This window comes from Pseudorca crassidens, chromosome 3 (assembly GCF_039906515.1).
Source record: "Pseudorca crassidens isolate mPseCra1 chromosome 3, mPseCra1.hap1, whole genome shotgun sequence".
Taxonomy (NCBI): domain Eukaryota; kingdom Metazoa; phylum Chordata; class Mammalia; order Artiodactyla; family Delphinidae; genus Pseudorca; species Pseudorca crassidens.
The window spans coordinates 741,475-764,449 of record NC_090298.1 but is presented as its reverse complement, the minus strand read 5'-3'; the positions used below and the strand labels follow the sequence as shown (position 1 = coordinate 764,449).

The window sequence follows — 22,975 nt, the reverse complement described above, 5'->3', positions numbered from 1 at the left end:
TTCTAGGTCTTTCTCTAGAAGAGCGACGGCCTGAACGTGAGAAAGTCTCCACTCTTGTTCCCAGTAGGTCGCCTGTGGTTCCTGAGAAGTTCCCGGCAACTGTGCTGGCTTTTCCAGAAACCACGCCAGCACGGGCCGGCAGGGGTCGGTGGCCTGCTGGGTGTCTGCGGGGTCCCAGACGCGCAAGGCCGCTCTCACACCATATCCGCAGGATCCGTGGGCGCCACTGGGTCCAGGCTGCGTGGGTCACCTTCACAGGCCCGAGGCTGGCGGTGGGAACGGGTGAAACCCCTTCACCTCGGCGAGTCAGCACATCTGCCCGTTGGCCACCCCCTCCCCTGAGGATTTTCATTGTTTCAACCTTAGGGTCCTGCTCCAGCCTCGAACTCAGAACCAAACACGATCCAATGGGTCTGAGCCTCCCCTCCGGCTCCTTTTAAGTTCTTTTGGCATCCAGGTTAAGCACGGATGCGAGGCTTCTGCGTGGGCGCAGGGCGAGCCAGCGTGGGCTCTGTCCCCTCCCCAAAGTCAGCCCACGTCATCCAAACGGGAGTGAGCCCCAGAAAGCCATGGGGACCCCAGCTGCTCCTCACTGTGGCCCAGGCAGCCCTGCGCGGCGGGGGCGGAGCAGAGAGCAGGTAGAAGGAAGCCTCTCTATGGTCTGCTGCGGCCCCTCCCCTAGCTGCCTGGGGACAGTCGGCCTGGTGGGATGACAGAGGCAAGGGCGCACCGGGCACTCACCCCTCCCTGCCCCCCCTCCACAGTCTCATGCAAACCCCAGGCCAGGGCTCCTTCCAGGTGGCCCTTTCTGAGGGGAAGCCCTCACCAAGGAGGCAAACCCGCCGGCCCTGCCCCTCCCCCCAACCCCTGCCCTCTGACCCTCCCTCCTGCCCCCAGCACACAGCTGCTCAGGGACAGAACACACGGACCAGGAGACAGCCTGGGAGATGCCCGGCAGGTGGGGCAGCACAGAAAGGAGACCAAGGATGAGACAAGCATGAATTTAAATAAATATGTTTAAGGAGATAAGAAAATCGATTAGCAAAATGAAATAACAAGAAGAAATAGTACAAACAAATCAAGGGGAACTATTTATTAGGTATGAGAATGTAAGGAAGAAAGAAAACATTTGAGGGTGTGCTGTGATGGGTACCAACCTGGAAGATCAGTCCTGAAGACAGCAGAGAAGGGAAACCAGACAGAACGCAGAAGTAAGAGCAGCAGATGGGAGACAGTGCCCAGGGATAGCTGGGTAAAGGTGTCTCCAGAGGTAGAGCCAGTAACAGAGGGGGACAGCATTGGATGCAACGATGGAAAACAAAATCCAGATTGAAGAAGAAAGACCTCAGATGGAAAGAACTTGGAGCACCAAGCAGGCAAAACAGACGAAAAAGACACATTACAGTGCAATTCAAGAATATCAAAGCCAAGAATGTCAGGCTCACGAAAGCTCAAGAGGGAGCCGGAGCGGAGCCGCTGCAGAGAACCAGCCGCGGGCCCCGTCAGCGGCACCCGCGCTGCAAACAGTGGGACAGGAGCTCCGAAGGTTGAAGGAAAAGCTCTGAGCCTAAGATTCTATATCCCACCAAGCTGTTATCCAAGCACGAAGGCGCGGGGTGAGATGCAGGAAGATTTCACATCAAGACCCTCAGTGAAAGCACTGAGGGGAGGCCCTCAGAACAAGAAGCACATCTGGGGGCTGCGAGGAGGGTGACCCACATCCTGAACCTCAGGGGGGCCTTAAAAGTCAGGAACACAGACTAGATCTGTGCCGTCCAGGATTCCACTTCTGGACAAAGTCACTGCGTCCGTGCGGGGTCGGGGGGCCTGGACGGATGCAGGACTGCTGGGGAGACGCCAGCCCTGCTAAACCTAGGGGGTCAAAGAGAAACCTGCTTGGAAAGACCTGCGCTGAAGGTGACCCCCCGAGAACGAAAGCAGAGTGTGTGACTTAAACTGGCATGAGAAAGCTCAGTCAGAATGGGGAGCTAGAGAGAAGAAAAAGAAACCAAGGAGAGTGCAGTCAATAGAAACAAAATATGAGGGCAGAAATTCGCCCCCAAACAAGAGTAATTCCAAGAAGAAACGGGCTAGACTCGCCAACTACAGGATCCCCCACAAACACTGCAAGAGAGCCACTTCCCAAGAAAGGAAAGCTGACGATGAAAGTACGAGGAGGGGTCCCAGCTGCAAGGACACCAGAAAGCTGAGCAGCTTCAAGGTCTGGACTCTAGCGGGACGAGGGCTGGAGTCAAACGTGCAGGATGTGAGAGCCACAGAGCCCCGGCGCCCCGGCCAGGCTTCCTGCTAGAGCGGCCGCCTGGAGCCGGGGTGGCGTGAGCTGCCAGCTGACGGCTCACAGAGCTGCTGCCCCCGGGTTTCCCCAGGTTTCAGGCGTCCGCGTGTCCCCGCCGCCACTGCAGCCCTCGCTTCCGCTCTGCCGGGGGATTGAGCTGCGTCATGGTTCTGCTGGAATCCGCCTGGCGTCTGTGCTCGCAGACTCTTCTGGGGGGAGGCGGGGGGGGGCAGGGAATGCACTGTCCTCACTGACCGCAGGCCTGGGCCTTACCTCCCTGGCGGACGAGCTGCCCCCCCCAGTGTCTGGTCCACCGCCTTCCCCCCCCACCCCTTCTGGAGGGGCCTTGGGCTCCAGGTCCCCAGCTGCCACTTGGTCACGGCCTGGTCCATGTGGAGGAAGTGGAACTGGGGGGGGCCAGGATGCCGGGGCTGTCCTCACTCCCCGCCGCCACTCCAAGGACAGGCAGGTACATGTGGATCCCCGGTTGGAAGCCCCCTCCCCTGAGGCACCTCCTCGTGGCCTTCCAGCCTCCACCATCTCGTCTCCGAGCCCGGACTCTCCTGTCCTGGGTGCAGAATTTCACAGAGGCGAACACCTGGCCCTTCTCATCCTCTGTGCTGTTCACCCAGCAGGCCTTCAGGCTGGAAACTCAGTCCTGGGCTCTGCGAAACCTGCTGGGTTGCTTCCTTGATGACCTCCTCCCCTGTGGCCTTTCTGGAGCTCCCATTGTGCAGGTCCCGTGGGGCCTGGCCATTTCCCCGACTCCCCTCCGCTATTCTCCGCTCGTTCTCCACTTCCGCACGGGAGCACTCTAACTCCAGGCCCTACGGATTTCTAGGTGTATGGTCTGCCTGTCTGGTCATCTCCACTTTGCACATCTGTCTCCTCCAAGCTGACTTTCCTCCTGGATCCTGTGTTTTGCTCCGTCAGCCTCTTTCCCGGAGGGTCCAGGATCCCTGTGTGCGCTGGATTTGAGGAGCGGGTTTGGGACAGCCGACAGGAGGCCGCCACCACAAGCCTGTGCGGCCTCGGTGCCGCACGTCCTGCAGGGGGAGCCCGGACGTCTGCACTTTTAGTCCCTTATCCATATAAAGTAGCAAATTCACAGGCTCTGAGAACCAAGACGGCAGCACTGGAGGCCCTTCCCCTGCTGAGCGCCGACCCGAGTTACTGCATCCGCTCAGCACCAGAATGTTCGAGTCACGCTGGGGGGAAGGCAAGAAACAGATGCCACCTCTGAGCTGACACAAACAGCGGAGTGATCAGGTAAGGGACGCAACCAGCTAATACACCCTCCTCCATGAGGTAAAGGTAGCACTTTGAAATGAAAACAACAAAAAAGATGAAACGTCTCAGAAGAGAAACAGACACTGTAAAAAGAACCGAATGAGAATTTTAGAACTGAGAAATAAAATATACAAAGTTAAATTTTCACTGGATGGGCTTAATGGCAGAATGGAGGTGACAGAGAAAAGGGTCAGTAAAGGCAGGTAATAGGAAGTGTCCAGGCTGAGAGAGAAAATATTGGAAAAAAGTGAAGAGAGCCTCAAGGACCTGTGGGACAGTGTGAAAAGGCCTAACACCTGGGCCAGTGGAGTTTCCGAAATAAAAGAGAAAGAGGTTGGGGAAATAAAAATATTTGAAGAGTATGGCTGAAAACTTTCCAAATTTGGTGAAAGACATAAATTTATAGATTCAGAAAGCTCAGCGAACGCTAAACAGGACAATCTGATAAACCCAAGCACATCAACATTAAGCATCAAAAGTCAACAGAGGGGCCTCCCTGGTGGCGCAGTAGTTGAGAGTCCGCCTGCCGATGCAGGGGACACGGGTTCGTGCCCCGGTCCGGGAGGATCCCACATGCCGCGGAGCGGCTGGGCCCGTGAGCCATGGCTGCCGAGCCTGCGCGTCCGGAGCCTGTGCTACGCGGCAGGAGAGGCCACAACAGTGAGAGGCCCACGTACCGCAAAACAAAAACAAAAACAAAACAAAAGTCAACAGAGATACTGAAATGGAATACTAATAAATATTACTAAAATCAAAAAGAAGGCAGAAAAGATGGAAACAAAAAATAGAAAAATTATGAAACGGTAGACTGAAATCCAATAATATCAATGATTACCCTAATATAAATGGCCTCACACACCAATTAAAAAAAAAAGATACTGTCAGACTGGACTTAGAAAAACAAAAAAGGTCCAAATATGTACTGCCAACAAAGGAGAGATATACATTAAATATAATAATACAAATGGACTCAAAGTAAAAAGATGAAGCAAGACATGCCAAGGAAACATTAACTAAAAGGAAGCTGGGGTGGTAACGTTAGCATTAGACAAAGCCCACTTCAGAGCAAGGACAATTACCGGGAATAAAGAGGCATCTTATATAATGATAATGACAGAAAGGTCTCAATTCATGAAGAAAACATAGTAATCCTAAGTGCGTTTGCGATATACGACAGAACTCCAAAACACATAGAGCAAAAACTGGCAGAACTTAAAGGAGAAATACAAGATTCCACAATTATACTAGAAGATGTCTTTCAGGTTAAGACTAGACAGAAACTCAACAAGGATATAAAAGCCGTCAACATTGTCAACCAACTTGATGTGACTGGAGTTTATAGAACACCTCATCCAAGGACAGCAATCTGGTGGGGGCCCCTTCCTGGCTCACAGATAGCCGTCTCCCACGTGGTAGAAGGGGCGGGGGACTCTCTGGGGTCTCTTTTATAAGAACACAGATCCCATTCATGACCAAGTCACCTCCCAAAGACCCCACCGCCAAACACCATTGCACTGGGGGTTAGGTCTCCAATCTAGTATGAATTTGCATTCTATTAATTTGCGGGGGATACAAGTATTTGGTCCATGGCAACAACCAATGAAACCAATAGCTGTGTCTCTGGAAAAAATCAATAAGATGAATACACCTCTAGCCCAGCTGACTAAGAAAAAATAAGAGAAGATGCAAATTACCAATGAAATGAGAAAGGAGACATAGTCACAGAACCCACAGACATTAAGAAGGCAACATGGAGCCCATGGTGCTGGACTGCGGAGGCTGGGAGACGGCTGGGAGGCGCTGTGGGGCCTGGGAAGCCACATTCTGCGGAGGGGAGGGGGCCATGGAAGAAGACTGGGCCCAGGTGCCCCAGGGGCCTTGTAGGGGGAGGGGGCGGCCTCCCAGCGTACCCAACAGCCCTGTGTGGGAGTGGGCTGGTAGGATGAGTAAGTCGGCTGGTGGTGCGCCCGGCGGGGCCCTGAGGGGCTGCCTGCGAGCTAGCGGCCCCTGCTGGGTACATGTGAGCTGGAGAGCTAGAGGAAAGAGCTCACCACCCTGAGGCGGGGGGGACGGCGGGGGCCCTCCTCTGACTTTTCCTTCTCCTTATGACTTTTGGAATCAAGTTTGTGTTTCACATTCTCACAAAAGGATAGTAAGTGAAATCAACAAAGATAGGAAAGGACCCCCGGAACGTCACACTCTCGGAAGACCAGTCACACCCAAACTGAGGGGTTCTCTGCAAGACGACAGGCCAGTGCTCCTTGGGAAGTCAGTGTCCCAGAACCCCAGGGCAGGCCAAGGAACGTTCTAGATTAAAGGAGGTGAGAGAGGCAGGACAGCTAAACATGTGACGGAGTTCCTGTTGGCACAAACGGGGCACTGGGACCGTGTGGGAGCTGAGTCGGCTATGGACACAGTCACAACACAGCCTCAGAGCCCTTGGTCCAGCATCTGTGCCCAGGCCGTGGGGGGCATCCTGGTTTAGCAAATGCACCGAGGCCTCTAGGAGTAAAGGGCATCACGCCTGCCACGCACCCTAAATCGGGTCAGAAGAGAAAATGAGTGTGGAGAGAGGGCAAGTGCTAACACGGAAACGTCTGGGAATCTGAAAAATTCTTTGTACCGCTCTGTCAACTGTTTCGTAAGTCTGAAATCACACCAAAATAATAAAAGAAGAAAGAGGTTAAGAAAAAGCAAAAGAAAAGGGCAACGTGGAAAACCATGGACGATTTTGTACCCATAAAATCAATAACATAGATGAAATAGACCAACTCTTTGAAAGATACAAACTACTAAAGTTCACACTAGAATAGATAACCTGAATAGTCCTTTATCAATTAACAAAACTGAATTCATACTTTAATCTCCTATGATTAAAACTATGATTTGAATTATTAAACTTCTAAAGAAAACTCCCAGACCAGTTGTTTTCTCTGCTGAATTCTAATAAGCATTTCAGGAGGAAATAATACCAATTCTACACAATCTCTTTCAGAAAAGAAAAGAGAGGGGAACACGCTCAGATAGTTTTATGAAGCCTCCACTAGCATATGACCCCACAACCAGACAAGAAAGAAACAAAAGTGTTTCTCATGAACAAAAATCCCCACAAATATTACCAAATTTAATCCAGCAATATATAAATAAGATCTATCCTGGGCATGCAAGGTTGGGTCAGCATTTGAAAATCGATTAATGTAATTCACAATATTAACAGACTCAGGAAGAAAAATCATGATCATCTCAATAGACGCAGCAAAAGCAGCTGACAAAACGAATCCATTCATAATAAGAACTCTCAGAAAACAAGGAATAGAGGGAAATTTCTTCATCTGATATAAGGCATCTATAAAAAGCAAAACAAGCAAAAGACTGAAGTTTTCTCCCTAAGGTTAGGGAAAGGCAGAGGTGTTCACTCTCACCTCATCTACTCTGTTGCACTGGAAGGCCTAGGAGTGCAATAAGGCAGGAAAAATAAAGCATGCAACTTGAAAAGTAGATAAAAGCTGTCTCTATTCTCGGAAAACATGATGATCTACGTAAAAATTCCCACAGAATCTACAAAAAAGCTCCAAGAATTACTGATGAATTCAGAAGGGTCACAGACAAAAAGTCAACCTAGAAAAATAAATTGTATTTCTGTATACTAGTAATGAAAGTAGAAATTAAACAGCAGCTCCACGTACAATAGCAATACAAATATTAATAGAAAATACTAAGGTATAAATCTAACAATATACACAGGCTCTTTAGGCTGAAAGCCATAAAACGCTGATGAAAGTAATAAAAGACCTAAATTAATGGGAGACACTGTTCATGAATTGGGAGAGTAGTGCTGTCAGGCCGTCAGTTCTCCCCAAACTGATCTGCCGCTCTAACACAACCCCAGTCAAAATTCCAGCCAGAATTTCTATAGCTGTCAACAAGCTAATTCTAAAATTTATGTGGAGGGACTTCCCTGGTGGTCTAGTGACTAAGACTCCGTGCTCCCAATGCAGGGGGCCCAGGTTTGATCCCTGGTCAGGGAACTAGATCCCACATGCTGCAACTAAGTAAGAGTCCGCATGCCACAACGAAGATCCCGCACGTGGCAACGAAGATCCCGAGTGCTGCAACTAAGACCCAGAGCAGCCAAAAAATTAAATTAAATAAATATTTAAAAAAATAAAATAGGGCTTCCCTGGTGGCGCACTGGTTAAGAATCCACCTGCCAATGCAGGGGACATGGGTTCGAGCCCTGGTCCGGGAAGATCCCACATGCCATGGAGCAACTAAGCCCATGTGCCACAACTACTGAGCCTGTGCTCTAGAGCCTGTGAGCCACAACTACTGAGCCTGCATGCCACAACTACTGAAGCCCGTGCGCCTAGAGCCTGTGCTCTGCAACAAGAGAAGCCATCACAATGAGAAGCCCGCACACCACAACAAGAGTAGCCCCTGCTCGCCACAACTAGAGAAAGCGTGTGTGCAGCAACAGACCCAATGCAGCCAAAAATAATTAATTAAAAAATAATAATAAAATAAAATAAATAAAATTTATGTGGAGAATTGGGAGATTAGGATTGACATACATACACTACTATGTATAGAATAGATAACTAATGAGAACCTACTGTACAGCACAGGGAGCTCTACTCAATAATCTGTGGTGACCTAAATGGGAAGGAAATCTTTAAAAGAGGGGACATATGTATGCGTATGACTGATTCACTGCGCTGTACAGCAGAAACTAACACAATATTGTACAGCAACTATACTCCAATAAAAATTAATTAAAAAATAAAAAATAAAAAAATAAAAGAAATAATACTTGAACTCTCAAAAAAATGTAATAAAATTTATGTGGAAAGACAGCGAAACCAAAATAGCCAAAACAATTCTGAAAAAGGACAACAAAAAAACAGGGGCCAATTCACACTGTCTGATTTCAGGACTTATTATAAAGATATATATATATATATATTATTATTTAATTAAATTTTTTTTTTTTGCAGTATGCGGGCCTCTCACTGTTGTGGCCTCTCCCGTTGCGGAGCACAGGCTCCGGACACGCAGGCTCAGCGGCCATGGCTCACGGGCCCAGCCGCTCCGCGGCATGTGGGATCTTTCCGGACCGGGGCACGAACCCGTGTCCCCTGCATCGGCAGGCAGACTCTTAACCACTGCGCCACCAGGGAAGCCCATAAAGCTATATTAATTAAGACAGTGAAAGGTTGTGAAAGGTCAGACACACAATCTAGGCACCAGGACAGAGAGTCCAGAAACAGACACAAAAATGTGGCCAACTGATTTTTTATGAAGGTGTAAAGTCAATTCAGCGGAGAAAGGATCAACTTTCAAATAAATGGTTCTGAAAGAACTGGAAGTCATATGCAAAAAAAATAAATCTTGACCTATGCCTCCCACCTTACACCAAGTTAAATAAAAATGGATCCCAGACTTCAGTGTAAAACTTAAAACTGAATGTAAGAGTATAAAACCCTGGACTCAAACATAAAAGTCTTTGTAACCTTAGGGTAGGTAAAGAGTTGTTGCATGTGACATCAAAATCATGACTTATCCAAAAAAATGGATAGATTGGACTTTGTCAAAGTTAAATACTTTCACTCTCTGCAAGGCCTTGTCAAGAGAATTGAAAAGACAAGCCAGGTTGTGAGCAATTACTACAGACCCTACATACAACAGAACCTACATACAACAGAACGTACATACAGTGAGGACACTTGTCCAGAACATTTATATGAGCTCTAAACTCGACAATAAGAAAGCAAACGACCTGATTTCTTTTTCTTTCTTTCTTTCTTTCTTTTTTTTTTAGTGGACAAAGACCTGAACAGACAGTTTACAAGGAGGATCTATGGATGGCAAATAGACACATGAAAAGATGCTCAGCATCATTAGTCATGAGGGAAACGCAAACTAAAACCATAGTGAGAGTCCAGCTATTAAAACTGCCTTGTAATACTGTGCAAACCAGGGACTTGCAGCAGCTGGAACTCCCGTTCCCTGCTGGCGGGGACGCACCAGCACAGCTACCTTGGAAAGCAGAGTGGCCATTTCTTACAAAGTTAGGCACACACATATGTAGGTATCATCCAAACAAAAGGAAAACCTATGTTCAGAGAAAAACCTGTGTGTGAATGTTTATCACAGCTTTACTCATAGCCAGCACACCCTGGAAACAACCCCGATGGCCTCAGCAGTTGGGTGGGCAAGTGCTCTGAGACGCCCACAACATGGGTGACGGACACTCAGGTGGAGGACACGACTGCAAATGGACAGCAGGAGGGAAACCTGGGGGTGGAGGAATTGCCGTGTTGCTCACCCTATACTCCCCAAAAGAACTCAATCAGGAAATGTCCCGTGCGGCACAGGACACCCGAACTCCAGCCAGGGTCAAGTGATCAGAGTGTCTTCTGGCCAGACAGGCCTGAACTCATGGCTACTGCGGGCACGTTGTCCCGTCCCCACTGAACTAGACAGCCCTGCAGCCCAGCTTGGATGGAGGATGAGGCCCGGACGTGGCACTGACCACACACCAAAGGTCGGTGCTTCCAGAACCACGTCTGCCCTCATCCCCCACTCCCACGCCTCCTCCACCCCTCCCAGTGCCTGTACCAAGGTGCTTACTGGCGGCAGCTCTGCTGGGTCTTGGCTTCCCCGGGGGAGCCTCCAAACATGGACCAAGAGACTGGGCGTCCAGTCCCACCCCAACAGGGACCCTGGACAAGCCCCTAACAGCTCTAATGCCTGGTTGTTTCATGTTAAAATCACAGATGTTAGACCACAGTCACTCTTAATGTCTGTGTCAGCTCTAAATCTTATAGGAATTGATGACAGTTTATCTTTAAGAGACTGAAGATTGGAAATAAAACCTAGGATTTTCTTGTTATTATTGCTTGGTTTGCTTATTTTGCTCTGTTTGGGAATATTTTTAACTTGAAAATTAGTCTCTAATCCCAAAGTCTGAGAATCATTGCTCTGGCAGTGCTGTGAAGGGCCCTCGTCATATAACCAACCCTGATTCCAATCAAAGGGAGCTTCCAGAAACATCCTGTGGCTACAGAGAACGTTGGCTATGAAGGCGGCCACTTCAGGAACTGCTGGACCTCATTCTCCAAAATGGAGCAGGCGGGTGGGCACCCTTCTGGCCTGGCCAGCGAGCCCAGTGGGCAGGGCGTGCACCAGGGCAGGCTGTGGTGCCCAGAGCAGATGGGCAGCAGACCCAGACCCTCAGCCACAGGACCTCTTCTTGAGAAAGTCCACCCGGCGGGTAGCTCCCCAGACGTCCCCAGGCCAGACACGGGACGCACCACCTCCCCTGGCCCTACCCCCCAGGAGCTTGTGGGGACCTGGGAGTCAGGCCTGCTCATCACATCTTGGGCTGCAGCCTCAGCCAGGACGCAGGGCGGCCGTCCACGTCCGGAGGCCCCAGGGAAGACTTAGTAGTCCAGGCTTCGAGGCACACGCACGAGCAGAAAGGCCCGAGGTGCCCCCGGCCCGCCCCACGCCCCCCGACCCCGAAGGCAGGAGAGCCTTGCAGTGCCGCAGCTCTGCACCCACTGGAGAAGCAGGAAGAGTGTGGCCCTGGGCACAGAGGTGAGGACAGTGCCCTGGGCACTAACTGGGAGACCGGGCTGTGCGCATTGGCCTCTGTATTTATAGCTCAGAACAAAAGTTTAAAAAAGATTTTATGGCTAAGATGTCATTTTAATTTTGAACATGAATACGAAAAAGAGCAATGCCAGCTATCTTTTGCCAAGAATAGAATTCAAACTGGCAGGACATTTTTCAGCTCCATGATTACTGGCACTGACAGAAAAAAAACAGTTGCAAAGGAAAAAGAACAATATTTAAGACTTGCTTCCGAAAAACCTGATGAATAATGAATATGGGAACACTTCCTCTGCTGAAAGCACGACACCTCCAAAAGCACGCTGCTCTCAGGCCCACACTCTGCTCCCGACGGGCTCCAGGGGTGGGAGGCCCCGGGCTCCTCACACAGGAGACTCAGACGTGAACCCCGTTGCCTGCAAGAACTTCAGTCCTCGCCTGTTCTTATCTCTTTAGAAAGCAAAAGGTCCCTAAGCTCATAGATCCTCAAAGCACATCCACACCCCTCAGCAGGGGCCGAGAGCTTGGGGGGCCGTGGGGCGGGGCCGGAGGGGGCGCCATGGTCGGGCACATGGGAGAGCAGAGGGCTGGACGCAGTGCCCGCACGATGAGAAGGTGCAGCGTGAGGAGGGGCACCAGGGCGAGGGGTGTCCGAGGAGACATGGGCAGAACTGGAGGAACCGGTTGGCCACTGCTGACCACAGCCGGAGCCCGGCCACCAGTCCCGCCACCTGTCAGTCCATCCTCCCTTCCTGGTCGGCGTTTGATGCTTCTAGTAAAAGGCTGGAATAGCGTGCAGAGAGGCTGCCCGCCTCCCTCTCGAGAGGCTGGGCTGAGGTGGGACAGAAAGGGCGTCTCGTGGGCTCCCTTCCTCGCGGCGGGCGCTGCTGGGCGGGAGGCGCTGTCGGGGCCACGGGGGAAGTGGGGTGCTGCGGCCGCTGCCGTGCTCAGCCGCGTCTCCGTGGGCGGAGCGCAGTGTGTTCCCTGTGAGAGGCGCTGGCCCCGGGGGGCCGGGACGTGAACGGGAGCTGACCGCTCTGATCAGTCCCGTCGTGCTGGCGAGGGCGCTGAGCCCAGAGCGACAGGTGCGGGAGGGGCTCGGCCGACGGAGCAGCCTGGGCTACAGAGCAGCGCCTGGAGGAAGCCGATGGGCTCCTGCCCGGCGGAACTTCTCCCAGTGTAAGCGGCACCCATCCTGAGCCACGTCTGCCCCTCATCGGGTCAACCTAACAGATGCACCGAATGTCGGGGTGCGGAGGGCATCGAGGACGCGCTGGCTTCCCCTGGGGGCAGAGCTGCCCACCCAGTGGGGCTCTAGGGCCCGAGGTGGACAGGCAGGGAGACACGTGGGCACGGCCAGCGAAGCACGGCTCCAGGGTCACCTCGGCGGCCGGCTGAGGGGCAGCCTGCCACGGGCTCCTCTCCCTCAGCACCCACACTGTCCTGTGGAGGGACGGCCTGCATCCCCCCAGCCCCTTGGAGGAGGGGCAGACCAGGGCCCGGGTCTCTCTAGCGGAGGCCGCGGCACCCTCGCTCTGTGATTTGATCCAACCCAGGAAGCTCCACCTCCTCTTTTCTCGTTTAAGAAACTGACCCACGAGCAACAGGGTCAGGAAAAGCAGTTCAGAGCCAGCCGGCCGGGTCTGTCTCAGGTGAGAAGCCCAGCCCGGGCGTGACGCCCAGCGTGTAGCACCAGCAACAGGGCAGCTGGCTCGCCCGCTAGCCCTGGGACGCACAATGCAGTCTTCCGTCCTCACTTTGAGGGGTAAAAAGCCCGCTCAATTTTTCATTAGGTTCTCCCGTCGACAAGTAAAACCAGAAAATGCAGAACAGAAAACGGTTTTCAGATTTGAAGCTCATGGGCCTCAGGTCACTGCCTGTGCTGCCCCCAGGGGTTCCTGGAGCCACATCCTGCAGCCCTTCCTGAGGCTTAACTTCCCAGTGGCTGTAAGCGGCCACAACCGAGGCCCACGGGGACACGGCCGCACGTGACACGAGCGAGGGCTCACCTCCAGTAGCAGCCTTCCCTCCAGCACGGCAGACCCTCCACGCGGATCCCTGTCTTCTGCTGAGGGGGCACCGGCCGCCGGCTGCTGCAGGGCTGTTGGAGGAGAGCACAGTTAGTGATGGTTCCCTGACGTTTCTCCCACTTCCACCCACCCTCCACAGGCACGCTGACCTGTGGTCTCCTCGCTGCCCAGAAGACACCCAGGGCGGCGGGCGGGGCAGCTGGGTGGGAGCCGGGTGACATTCGGGGGACCGGGACTTCACAGCTAGGCCGCGTCTGAGGACCCTGCCCCACTCTGCTCCCCAGAAACTGCACTCCCCCCTCCTGCAAACCCCTTAACCCCCCTCCCCATCTCAGGGACCCCCCCGGGGGTCCCCAAAGCTCCTCTCTCAAGACCCAAGCGCGGGCAGGTCCCCAAACTGGACACCACTGGTCTGGGTAACCAATCACCGGCCGGGACCCCCACGTGCCCCTCCCCCATCCCTCCCTCCTGGAGCCCCCGCCCCTCACCCAGAGCGGAGCAGACAATGCTCCCGGCAGGCGGGCGCCCCCTGCAGGCTCACGCTGCTTCTCCCAACACCCCCTCTGGCCTCACATCCACTTGGGGTGAAAAGCTCAGATAGATGTGCAGGTCAGACAGACGTCATCCACATCCCAGCCCCTGGCGCTTGGTGGGGGACCCCCAACTCCGTGCTCAGCATCATCAGCACCTGGGAATTATGGGGGCCGCTGGAGGCTGCTGAGCGCACAGGCATTAAAGGGGGTCCCGGCCAGGAGCGGGCCTGGCGCTGGTGCCTCTGTGGAGGCCGGGAGGGCTGTGCCTACCATTTCCCTCATTCAGGGGAAATGTCAATGCCACCAAGGGCCCTGCAGGCGGTCCCTGTCTCGTCTGGTTTTGGAGTAAAATACAACCACAGCATGGGACTCCCCAGCATTTCTCCTTCAAAACCAGCAGGCTGTGCCGAACTTTCCCTCCAGGGCGCACCCGCTCCCCCAGGCGCTGGTCAGAAATGCAGGGTCCCAGGCCCCAGGACAGCAGGCCCCCGACGTGCTCTCCAGGTTGGGCCAGGACCACTGTGGATCGAGACCCCTCACACACACACACAGGCAGTGGCCAAGGTGGCCCTTCATTTACACCCCTGACGCCGAGCTCAGGGCATCCACAGGGGCAAAGTGCGCGATGCAGAGGCCCTCAGGGAGGCCCCTGGACGGTGGCCCTTGGCGGCCCAGCCATGGCCTTCAGTCTCCGCCGGCCTCTCGGTCCCTCCCTCTCTCAGAAGCTTCGCTTCATCGCCTTCCTCTCCTGCACTAGATAGAACAAGAAACGAACCCATTTCCTTGAGGGAAAGCAGGTGTGTTCTGGGAAACACGACAGGCACACCTGGGTGCCTGGGCGGAGACGCAGACGCCGCCGTGTGTGCCTTAGACGCCCAGGCCTCCCTTCCCAACCGAAACCCGCCAGCAGCCAAGCTCCCCTCGAGGCTGCTGGTTCTCTAGGCAGTGAGACAGCTCTGAGCAGAGAAGCCAGAGGCGTTAACTAACGTTTAGTCCATCTTGAGCTCCACTCTGCTCAGGAAGCTGAGAGGTGAATGCGTGAAACTCATAGAGCTCGGATTAGTCAGACCCAGGAGGAGCCCACCGAGAGGCGCCATGTCCGCGCGGGAACCTTCTGGCCTCAGAATGCTCCGAGCCTCTGACAGAGGGTCACACAAACCGCGTGCTCTGCTCTCAGGGGCTGAGAAAGCTAAAGGAGGGAAACGCCGACCGGCGGGGGCCCGGGACCCACTCCCGCCCCACCCCTCCCCGCAGCCCCCTGCCAGCACAAGGCCACGTCTCCCAGCTGGGTGGGCAGAGCCCAAGCGGGCCTGGTTGGACGTGGGGTCACAGCGGCGGGGCTGGGGGGCAGGACCCCGCCTCGGTGCGCCCAGGGGGACCGCCACAGCCCGGACCGCCAAGGCCTGCCTGCCACACACGCCGCTGCAGGGGCCGCCCCGGCTCCAGCCAGCTCCCCGCCCCCGTGCGCGCTGGGCTGAGGGGAAGGGGACGCTGGGACGGGGCTTCCCTGCTCGCCGGGCCTGCGGACGCCGAGCCGGCTGTGCTGCCGCCCACGGCCGGAGGCTGGGGAGCCCCAGGCGGTGACGTCACCGCGGCAGACGCGGTTCGCCGACCCCGCCGGGACCCAGCCCCACTCGGCGGCGCGCAGACAGATGCGCTCCGTCGCCCACAGACGTGCAGGGGCCGCTGCCCGCACGGGGGCAGCCGCGGCGGGGGTCCCCGCCTACCCTCCCTCCCCTCCCCCCACGCGGCTCCCCGGCCTCGCGTGCGCCCCCGCCGGGCACCCGCACTTCCCTCCTCCGCAGCCACATTCCGCGGGGCACGCCCGGCGGGGCCTCCTCGGGCTCCTGTCACGCGATGGGGCGTCAGCGCCGCGGTGACAGCCGCCTGGACCCCGGCCAGGGCCTCGCGTGCGAGCAGGGCCGCCAGCGCGCCCCACCCCCAGGCCTGTGGTGAGACTAGAAGAAACCGAATGTGATTCCGAGGCTGTCCCGGAGGCCCAGCCAGGGTGGGGGGCGCCTTCCCGAAAACTCATCTGAGCCGACAGCCCCGGCCCCCAGGTCAGGAGCGCCCGGAAGCTGAGTCAGGGCAGCAAACCCCAGTGCGGGTGGGGGCCACGGCCAGGCCCGCAGGCGGCGGGTGCCAGCCCTCTTCCGCGTGGGGGGCAGTCCGGAGGGGGGAGCCCGCGGCGCTGGGAGAGAGCAGCTGGGGGAAGAGCCCCGGGGCGGGGCGGCAGCTCCGCCGTCACCTGGCTCTGGTATTCGGCCCAGCGTCTGCCTCCAGGGTGCCGCTTCTCCTCTCCCTGCCACCACACGTCTCACCCGCGGGACTGAGCGGGGCCCTGGAGGGGAGGCAGGGCTCTGGGCAGGGGCCTCCGCCGGCGGACCCCACCCAGCCATCGCCGGCGCCCTCTCCGCCCGGTCTCCTTCGGGACGAGGGGCGAGCCCGCCGCCACGCCTCGCCCCGCCTGCTCCTGGTCGCCCCTGGCAACAGGCCGGGGAGAAACGGCGGCAGGGAGCAGGTGTGTGGGGCGAGGGTCCACGGGGAGTTGGTGAACGCGTGCAGAGAAGGAGTCACTGTGGCCCCCTAGGCCCCGCGAGGAGGGACGTTTGGGGCCGGGGTGGGGGAGCAGGGCCCCGAGGCCCGGAGCTCGAGGCGTCCCCTGCGGTCCAGCCAGGGGCGGAGAGGCCTGTCACGTCGAAGGGCCTCGTGCCCCTGGTGAGCCGCTGTCCCCAGAAAGGGGGCCAAGCCACGAGACGGGACCCCGGTGGCACCCGCGTCCCTTCAGCCCCACCCTGCGGGCAGCCGGCCCTCCTCCTGCCCAGCCTAGCCTGAGGGGCAGTGGCAGGTGAAGGCGGCCAAGAGCCCTGGTCCCACGGAAGCCGTCCTCCCGCAGGGCAGAGCCCGGGCGCCTCTGGTCTGTAGACAGAGCTCAGGGTCTCGAGGCAGACAGGAGGCCCAGCCAGGGCCGCCCCTTCCGGAGATGAACGGGCTCCCAGGGGCCCGCGCAGCCCAGCCTGGACCCGGTGCTCCGCCTGGAGCCCTGGCTCCCTCCCCCACTCAGGCCCGAGCTCAGCCGCACTTGAGGTTCTCACTGCCTGGTCCAGGCCGTCCACCAACTGGCTGTAGAACCAACCGGAACCAGCCTTCCTCTCACTTCCTCCATGTCTTGCATACCTGAAAAGGCTCATTTGCAACAGAGAGAACGTGAGGAATCGTGCTGGAGACAGTGGGCGTCCCTGTGAATATGCTGCACACACAGCCGTAGGGGCAGGGGGAGAATGGAACGGCCACTGCCCCACCGGACTGGGGCTGACTGCACCCCGCCGGCCCCACCCGGTACCCCGCTTCCTTCCGAGTCCTTCCCACAGAGGAGACGCAGGGCAGTTACCACCCTGGGCCGAGCCCTGGGCCACGGACACCCCGCCCCCACCAGCAGCTTCTCAGGGGTCCTGTGCCTGGGTCTGGCCCCTGAGGGGTGCCAAGTGCTCCCGGTGGAGGAGGAACCAGAAGACGCCCCATCTCTGCCCCTAGATGGTGCGTGACGCCCAGAAGCCACTGTGCTGCCAGCCAGCTCCTCAGGGGACGGGACAGGTGAGCCCAGATCGTGGGGCACGCTGAATTGGGGACGTGTAGGGCAGTCCAGGGATTGGGGTACAGGACTTCTGCCACCCAGGGTGATTGAGAGAGAAGCTGGGGACACCACGGGAAGATGGGCTGAACCCCCGATTCTGACCAGCTGCAGCTCCTGGAGTGGATAGGTCCACGTCCAAGCCCAGCCCCTGCTTTGAATGAACACATGCCTGGTAAAAATCATCTCAGCATCGAGGGAGCACCCTAGGCTCTGCACTGTGCTCTGCACAGCGCACATGGCCTTGGCACCTGGGTCGTTTCCCCTCCAGCCCTGGTCCAGCAGCGCGCTGGGCCCCAGGCCCTCGAGTTCAGGGCTGACATCCACGCTTGTCCGCGTGTCCCAATGGCGGCAGCTGGCATGACCACGGCTCTGCCCGGCTCTCCCCAAAGCTGTGCCCAGAGGGCAGGGTGGAGGGAAACAGTGAGCTTGGAGCTCCTGGGACCCCAAGGAGCAGGCATGCCTCCCACTTCTGCCCACTTCCAGCCCAGACCCCCTCAAAGGCCTGCTTAGCAGAGGAGCTCGGGCTCAGAGCAGGGGTCCTGGGAGCCTCAGCGCTGCCGTAAGACGGGCGTGGGCTGTCGTGAGGATCCAGCAGGGACACACACCGGAGGAGCTCTGAGCAGGGCGGGGCAGCGGGTGCCCTGCAAATGCCGTGATGTTCCGCGTCCACATCTTGTTGCCGCCAACTCAGCGCCAACCTCCACAAGGCCTGTGGATGGATGCCTGTGTCCCCAGATTCCTGGCCCCCCAGGGTGATGGTGTTCGGAGGGGCCTTTGGGTCACAAGGGTGGAGCCCCACGAATGGGATTAGTGTCCTCGTAAGAGACCCCAGGGAGCTCCCTCACCCCTTCCGCCATGTGGGGACAACCCAGAAGCGGTTCTCACCAGAGCCCGACCATGGGGCACCTGATCTCGGACCTCAGGCCTCCAGGACTGTGAGAGGTAAAGGTCTGTGTATTTGTCACAGCAACTGAGCCAGGTAGCCGGCGGGGCAAGTCCCTGGCGGCCGGCTGTCCCCTTCGTGCGGCTGAGAGCAGGCGCGGGGGCTGGGTGAGCAGGACCTTCTGGCGGGCTCCCCTGTCACCTCCTGTGGGGCCGGCACACCCTCTTGTGAGACAGAGGTCCAGGACGTGGGGGACCAGCCACCTTCACAGGCCGGGCTGCTAACCGGCTCCACTCACCACTGCCCCCACCGCCAGGCCCCACTCTGGGTGACCCTGGCGACAACTGTCGGGGCCCAGAGGCCACGTGAGTCCAGGGGTTGACAGGAACCCCGAAGAGCCCCAGCTCACCTCTCCCGACACCCGCTCTTCTCCGTGATGAGTGGGCGCACATGGGGCTCCCGTGCAGTGCAGTGCACCTGCCGGGGGAGACCAGTGACCAGGCCTGGCGTCTGGGACGGGGCCAGATGGAGGGCGTGGAGCTCCCCACCCCGCTGCAATCCTGGCCTCAAATTAATGGACCACTTCAGTTTTCAGACATTCAAACTGTCCTCCCTTCGCTTTTCAAGAACTCAACGACAAACTCCTTGTTTTGCCTTTGGAAGATGCACGTGCATCACACAGGCTGGAAGAAAGCGCTGCAGCAGAGGACACTGCTTACTCTCAGTCTCCTTCTGGACAGGCTGTTTTCTGCACCTGGGCTGCCAAGAACGGACTTGCTCGCCGGGCTCTGTGCCCTCGCGTCCAGCTGTCCGCCCACCCAGCACGGGGAAGGTGGCGGCAAGCACGTGGGAGTAAAACAGCAGGCGCCAGAGGAGCTCTTATCTAACCACGGTGGGAGGCGGGCTGGGGAGGGGCACCAGCAGGTGGTACGGGCAGGGGTGCCCGTCCTTCCAAACCCCACGGTTAGGCTGCGGGAGAGGAGGGATTCCAACTGCCAGTCAAAGCCCCAAGTTCACTTAGGCGAGAAGAAACCTCAGGAGTGTGAATAAACGTGCTCATTTCACGCAGAGCCATATTTAGAAAACAAGAGAGTCCACGCCAGGATTATACTGCATCAGCTTGTGGATTTTCCTATGGCCGGGTCACTCGCTTGCCCACAGTCATTCATGTCTCCAGCCCCCGCCTGGGGACACAGGCGAGCACTGAGCGTCCCAGTGTGGCTGGAGGAGGCCTCCAGAGGGGGTGACTCTGAGCAAAGCCTAGAGGAGAGAGACCAGCGGGCCGGGCTGTGAGGGGGCCGCAGGGGAGCCCCTCCCCGCCCTCGAGACACTTGTCCCCACAGGCTGCTCCCCACCTGCTCACCCAGTAATCTTAGCGTCCATTGACGCTTCTGGCCTGAATTATTCCTGCAATGGTTACCAACTGGGGATTTTATAATTCACCTCTTCTCTCTCCAGTCATCCATCTAGAATGGATGTACTGTTAGGAAGAACTTTCTCTTAGTATTTATTTATTCATTCACTTATTTATATCAGTGTGGATTTATGGAATCCCATTTTATTCGCTGGATTTTAATCCATCACCATCCTTATTCATCTTAACGCTGAAAACTGTCCCAGACCTGGCCAGGGAGGCCTTTAGGGTGGCTTGTGTCCCAGGGCAGGTCTCCTCACGCTCTGAGCACGGCCTGCTGTCCAGCACGGACATTCTAAGTTCATCTAGTCCTTTCTCTGCTCCAACTCTAGATGGAGGCCAGAAAGCCTCCTTTTAATGGTGAACCATGTCTGGAAACCGAGATCTGAATGTAAGTTGTAGCTCTCTGCTACTGGTGTGGCCCTTTCAGCAGACAGAGCTAGAACACACACACACACACACACACACACACACACGTGTGTGTGCATAATGTGAGTTCACACCGATACCTCCAGTTCCAATTCTACACCACAGGATTCAGTACAGAGTGGACTTATTTTTCCTTTAATATTTGATAGAAATTGCTTTAATTCTATCTGGGCCTAGATTTTCTCTGTGGGAAGATTTTAACCACGGATTCAAATGGTCATGTGACTATTCGGGTTTTCTATTTCTTCTTGAGTCAATTTTAGTAAGCTATATTTAGGCATTTATTATGTTTTCAAATTTATTGGCATAAATTTGTTCATGACAAAATTCAACCCATCTTTTAAATATCTGCAGCATCTATAATTGTGTTCCTTTTACATTCCTAATACTGTTTGCTATTTTTCCTGGATCAGTCTCACCAGATCTTTGCAGTTTTTTTCATTTTAAAGGAATTCTATTGTATGTTTCCTTTCTATTTCACTAATATCTTCCCCTTTATTATTTCCTTTCTTTGACTCTCCTTTTGTTTATTTTACTCTTCTTTATCAAAACTACAAAACTGAATGCTTAGCTCATTAATTTCAGCCCTCCTTCTTTTACATATAAACACTCAAGGTCATTTATCTCTAAGAATGACATTAACTGCATCCCACGCACTTTGATTTATATTTTCTCAGTTCCATCATGCTTTCTTCTTTGATCTATTTTACTTATAAATATGTTTATTTCCAAATATATCAGGGTTTTCAAGTCTTCTTTTTTATGGATTTCCAGCTTAACTGCCTTAAGGGCTCACCATGCATTCTTCATGGTTTTGTCTTTTGAAATTTATTGTGACTTGCTTTATTGACCAATGTTTTCAATATATTTACAAGTTCCATTAGGTTTGAAAAGATGTGAGTTCTGAGTTTCAGAGTATAGTGTTATGTAATGTCCATGAGATTAACCCTTTTTGCATTGTTCAAATCTTCTATAATCATTACTGATTTTTGTTTATTTGCTCTGTTAAGTACTGAGAGAACTATCTAAAATCTTTCTCTCTGGTGATGAATTCATGTATTTTTCCTTGTAGTTCTATCAATATCTGTTTTATATTTTTGAGATTATGTTATTAAAGGCACACAAATTTAAAATAATTTTATTTGCTTGATGAAATAAAATGTTTAATCATTACTAAATGATTATTAAATTATACTCTCATGATCTCCAGTAGTGTTTTTCATCCACAAATCAATTTTTTGATATTAATATAACTTCATCAGATTTATTTCAGTTTCCAATATATCCTTTTCCATCCTTTTACTTTCACCCTTTCTGTGCCTTTTGTAAACAGATATAGTAAATCACTTTAATAATCCTTATCTGTTAGTTGGCATGTTTAGTCCATTTACATTTATTGTAACTAATGACACATTTGGAATTTTATGCTTTCTATTTGTTCCACTCCTTCACGTTTCTTTTTTCTCCCTTCTTGTCTTTTTTCTTTTGACTGTTTATATTTTCTCATTCCACTTTTCTCTCTCCATTAGTCTGAAAATTATACCTTTCTGTCATCTTGATGGTTATCCTGGAAATTTTATTATGAATTAGTTAATCAACCTCCAAAGTTAATTAATACAAGAACTGTTGAAATCTTTAACTCAAATCTCCTGCTCCAGATTTATATGCTACCACAGCTAGGAATTTATTTCTCTCTTTTTTTGTTCTTACAATACACCATTACTACTATTTTATACATCAGTGTTTGCTTTGATTGATACACATAGTCACCACCTTCTTATCCATTCCTTCTCGAAGCCCTAACCTTCCTTTCCTTCTGCATGAAGTGCATCCTTTAAATTTTTTTTTTTTTTTTTGTGGTACGCGGGCCTCTCACTGTTGTGGCCTCTCCCGTTGCGGAGCACAGGCTCCGGACGCGCAGGCTCAGCGGCCATGGCTCACGGGCCCAGCCGCTCCGCAGCATGTGGGATCTTCCCGGACCGGGGCACGAAACCATGTCCCCTGCATCGGCAGGCAGACTCTCAACCACTGCGCCACCAGGGAAGCCCTCCTTTAAATTTTTTTTTAATACATTCTCATTGGGTTCTCAGCTGCACTTAGTTTTTGATCTCTTTGAGTATTCCTTAATTTCCTGCTGGCTGATCAATATATTTTTAAAGGTTTCAGATATTTTATCTTAAATTTTGGATGTTATCTGCAGGACGGCTGATTGGTGCCTTGCTGCTGAATCTGCTGGAAATGGAAGAGGCTCTATGTCTGGTGGCAGATCTTCTCCACTCAACTCTAAATTCTAGGAGGCGGGGACCATGGCAGCTGTTCTGTTTACTTGCATTATAACTAGTTTTTTGGGGGGGTTTTTTTTGGTTTTTTTTTTTTTGCGGTACGTGGGCCTCTCACTATTGTGGCCTCTCCCGTTGCGGAGCACGGGCTCCGGACGCGCAGGCTCAGTGGCCATGGCTCACGGGCCTAGCCACTCCGCAGCATGTGGGATCTTCCCAGACTGGGGCACGAACCCGTGTCCCCTGCATCGGCAGGCGGACTCTCAACCACTGCGCCACCAGAGAAGCCCTATAACTGGTTTTTAATGTGAAACTTTTAAGTCTGAATTTGGGCCAAGACCCCACAACTATACATATGCCAACTATACCTGGGTCCCAAAGTGAGATCCCAGGTGACCTCGGCAAGGCAGCAAAGATGTCAGAGGTGAGAGACGTTTGAAGCTGGGAGAAGGGCCTCGTTGGAGGGCTGTGCTGTTCATCCCACACCCCCACCTGCACCAGGAGATGGGTGGGGGCTCTCTCCTCGCCTGATGCCCAGTGAGAGGGGCTTCATGATGGCCCTGTGAGGGCCTG

At 54.2% G+C, this 22,975-nt stretch overlaps 1 protein-coding gene across 5 annotated transcripts in view; it reads right to left on the bottom strand.

Annotated features, from left to right (window-relative positions):
• Positions 1-22,975, bottom strand: part of AHRR (aryl hydrocarbon receptor repressor) — a 73,181-nt gene that overhangs the window by 27,574 nt on the left and 22,632 nt on the right. For 3 of the 5 annotated variants that reach the window (XM_067730295.1, XM_067730294.1, XM_067730296.1), the window contains exon 4: positions 13,210-13,301. In XM_067730295.1, coding sequence (XP_067586396.1) covers positions 13,210-13,301 — 92 coding nt within the window. Of the gene's footprint in view, positions 1-13,209; positions 13,302-13,379; positions 13,533-13,718; positions 15,008-22,975 lie in introns of those variants that run through there. The other 2 variants (XM_067730298.1, XM_067730297.1) reach the window with 2 other exon arrangements.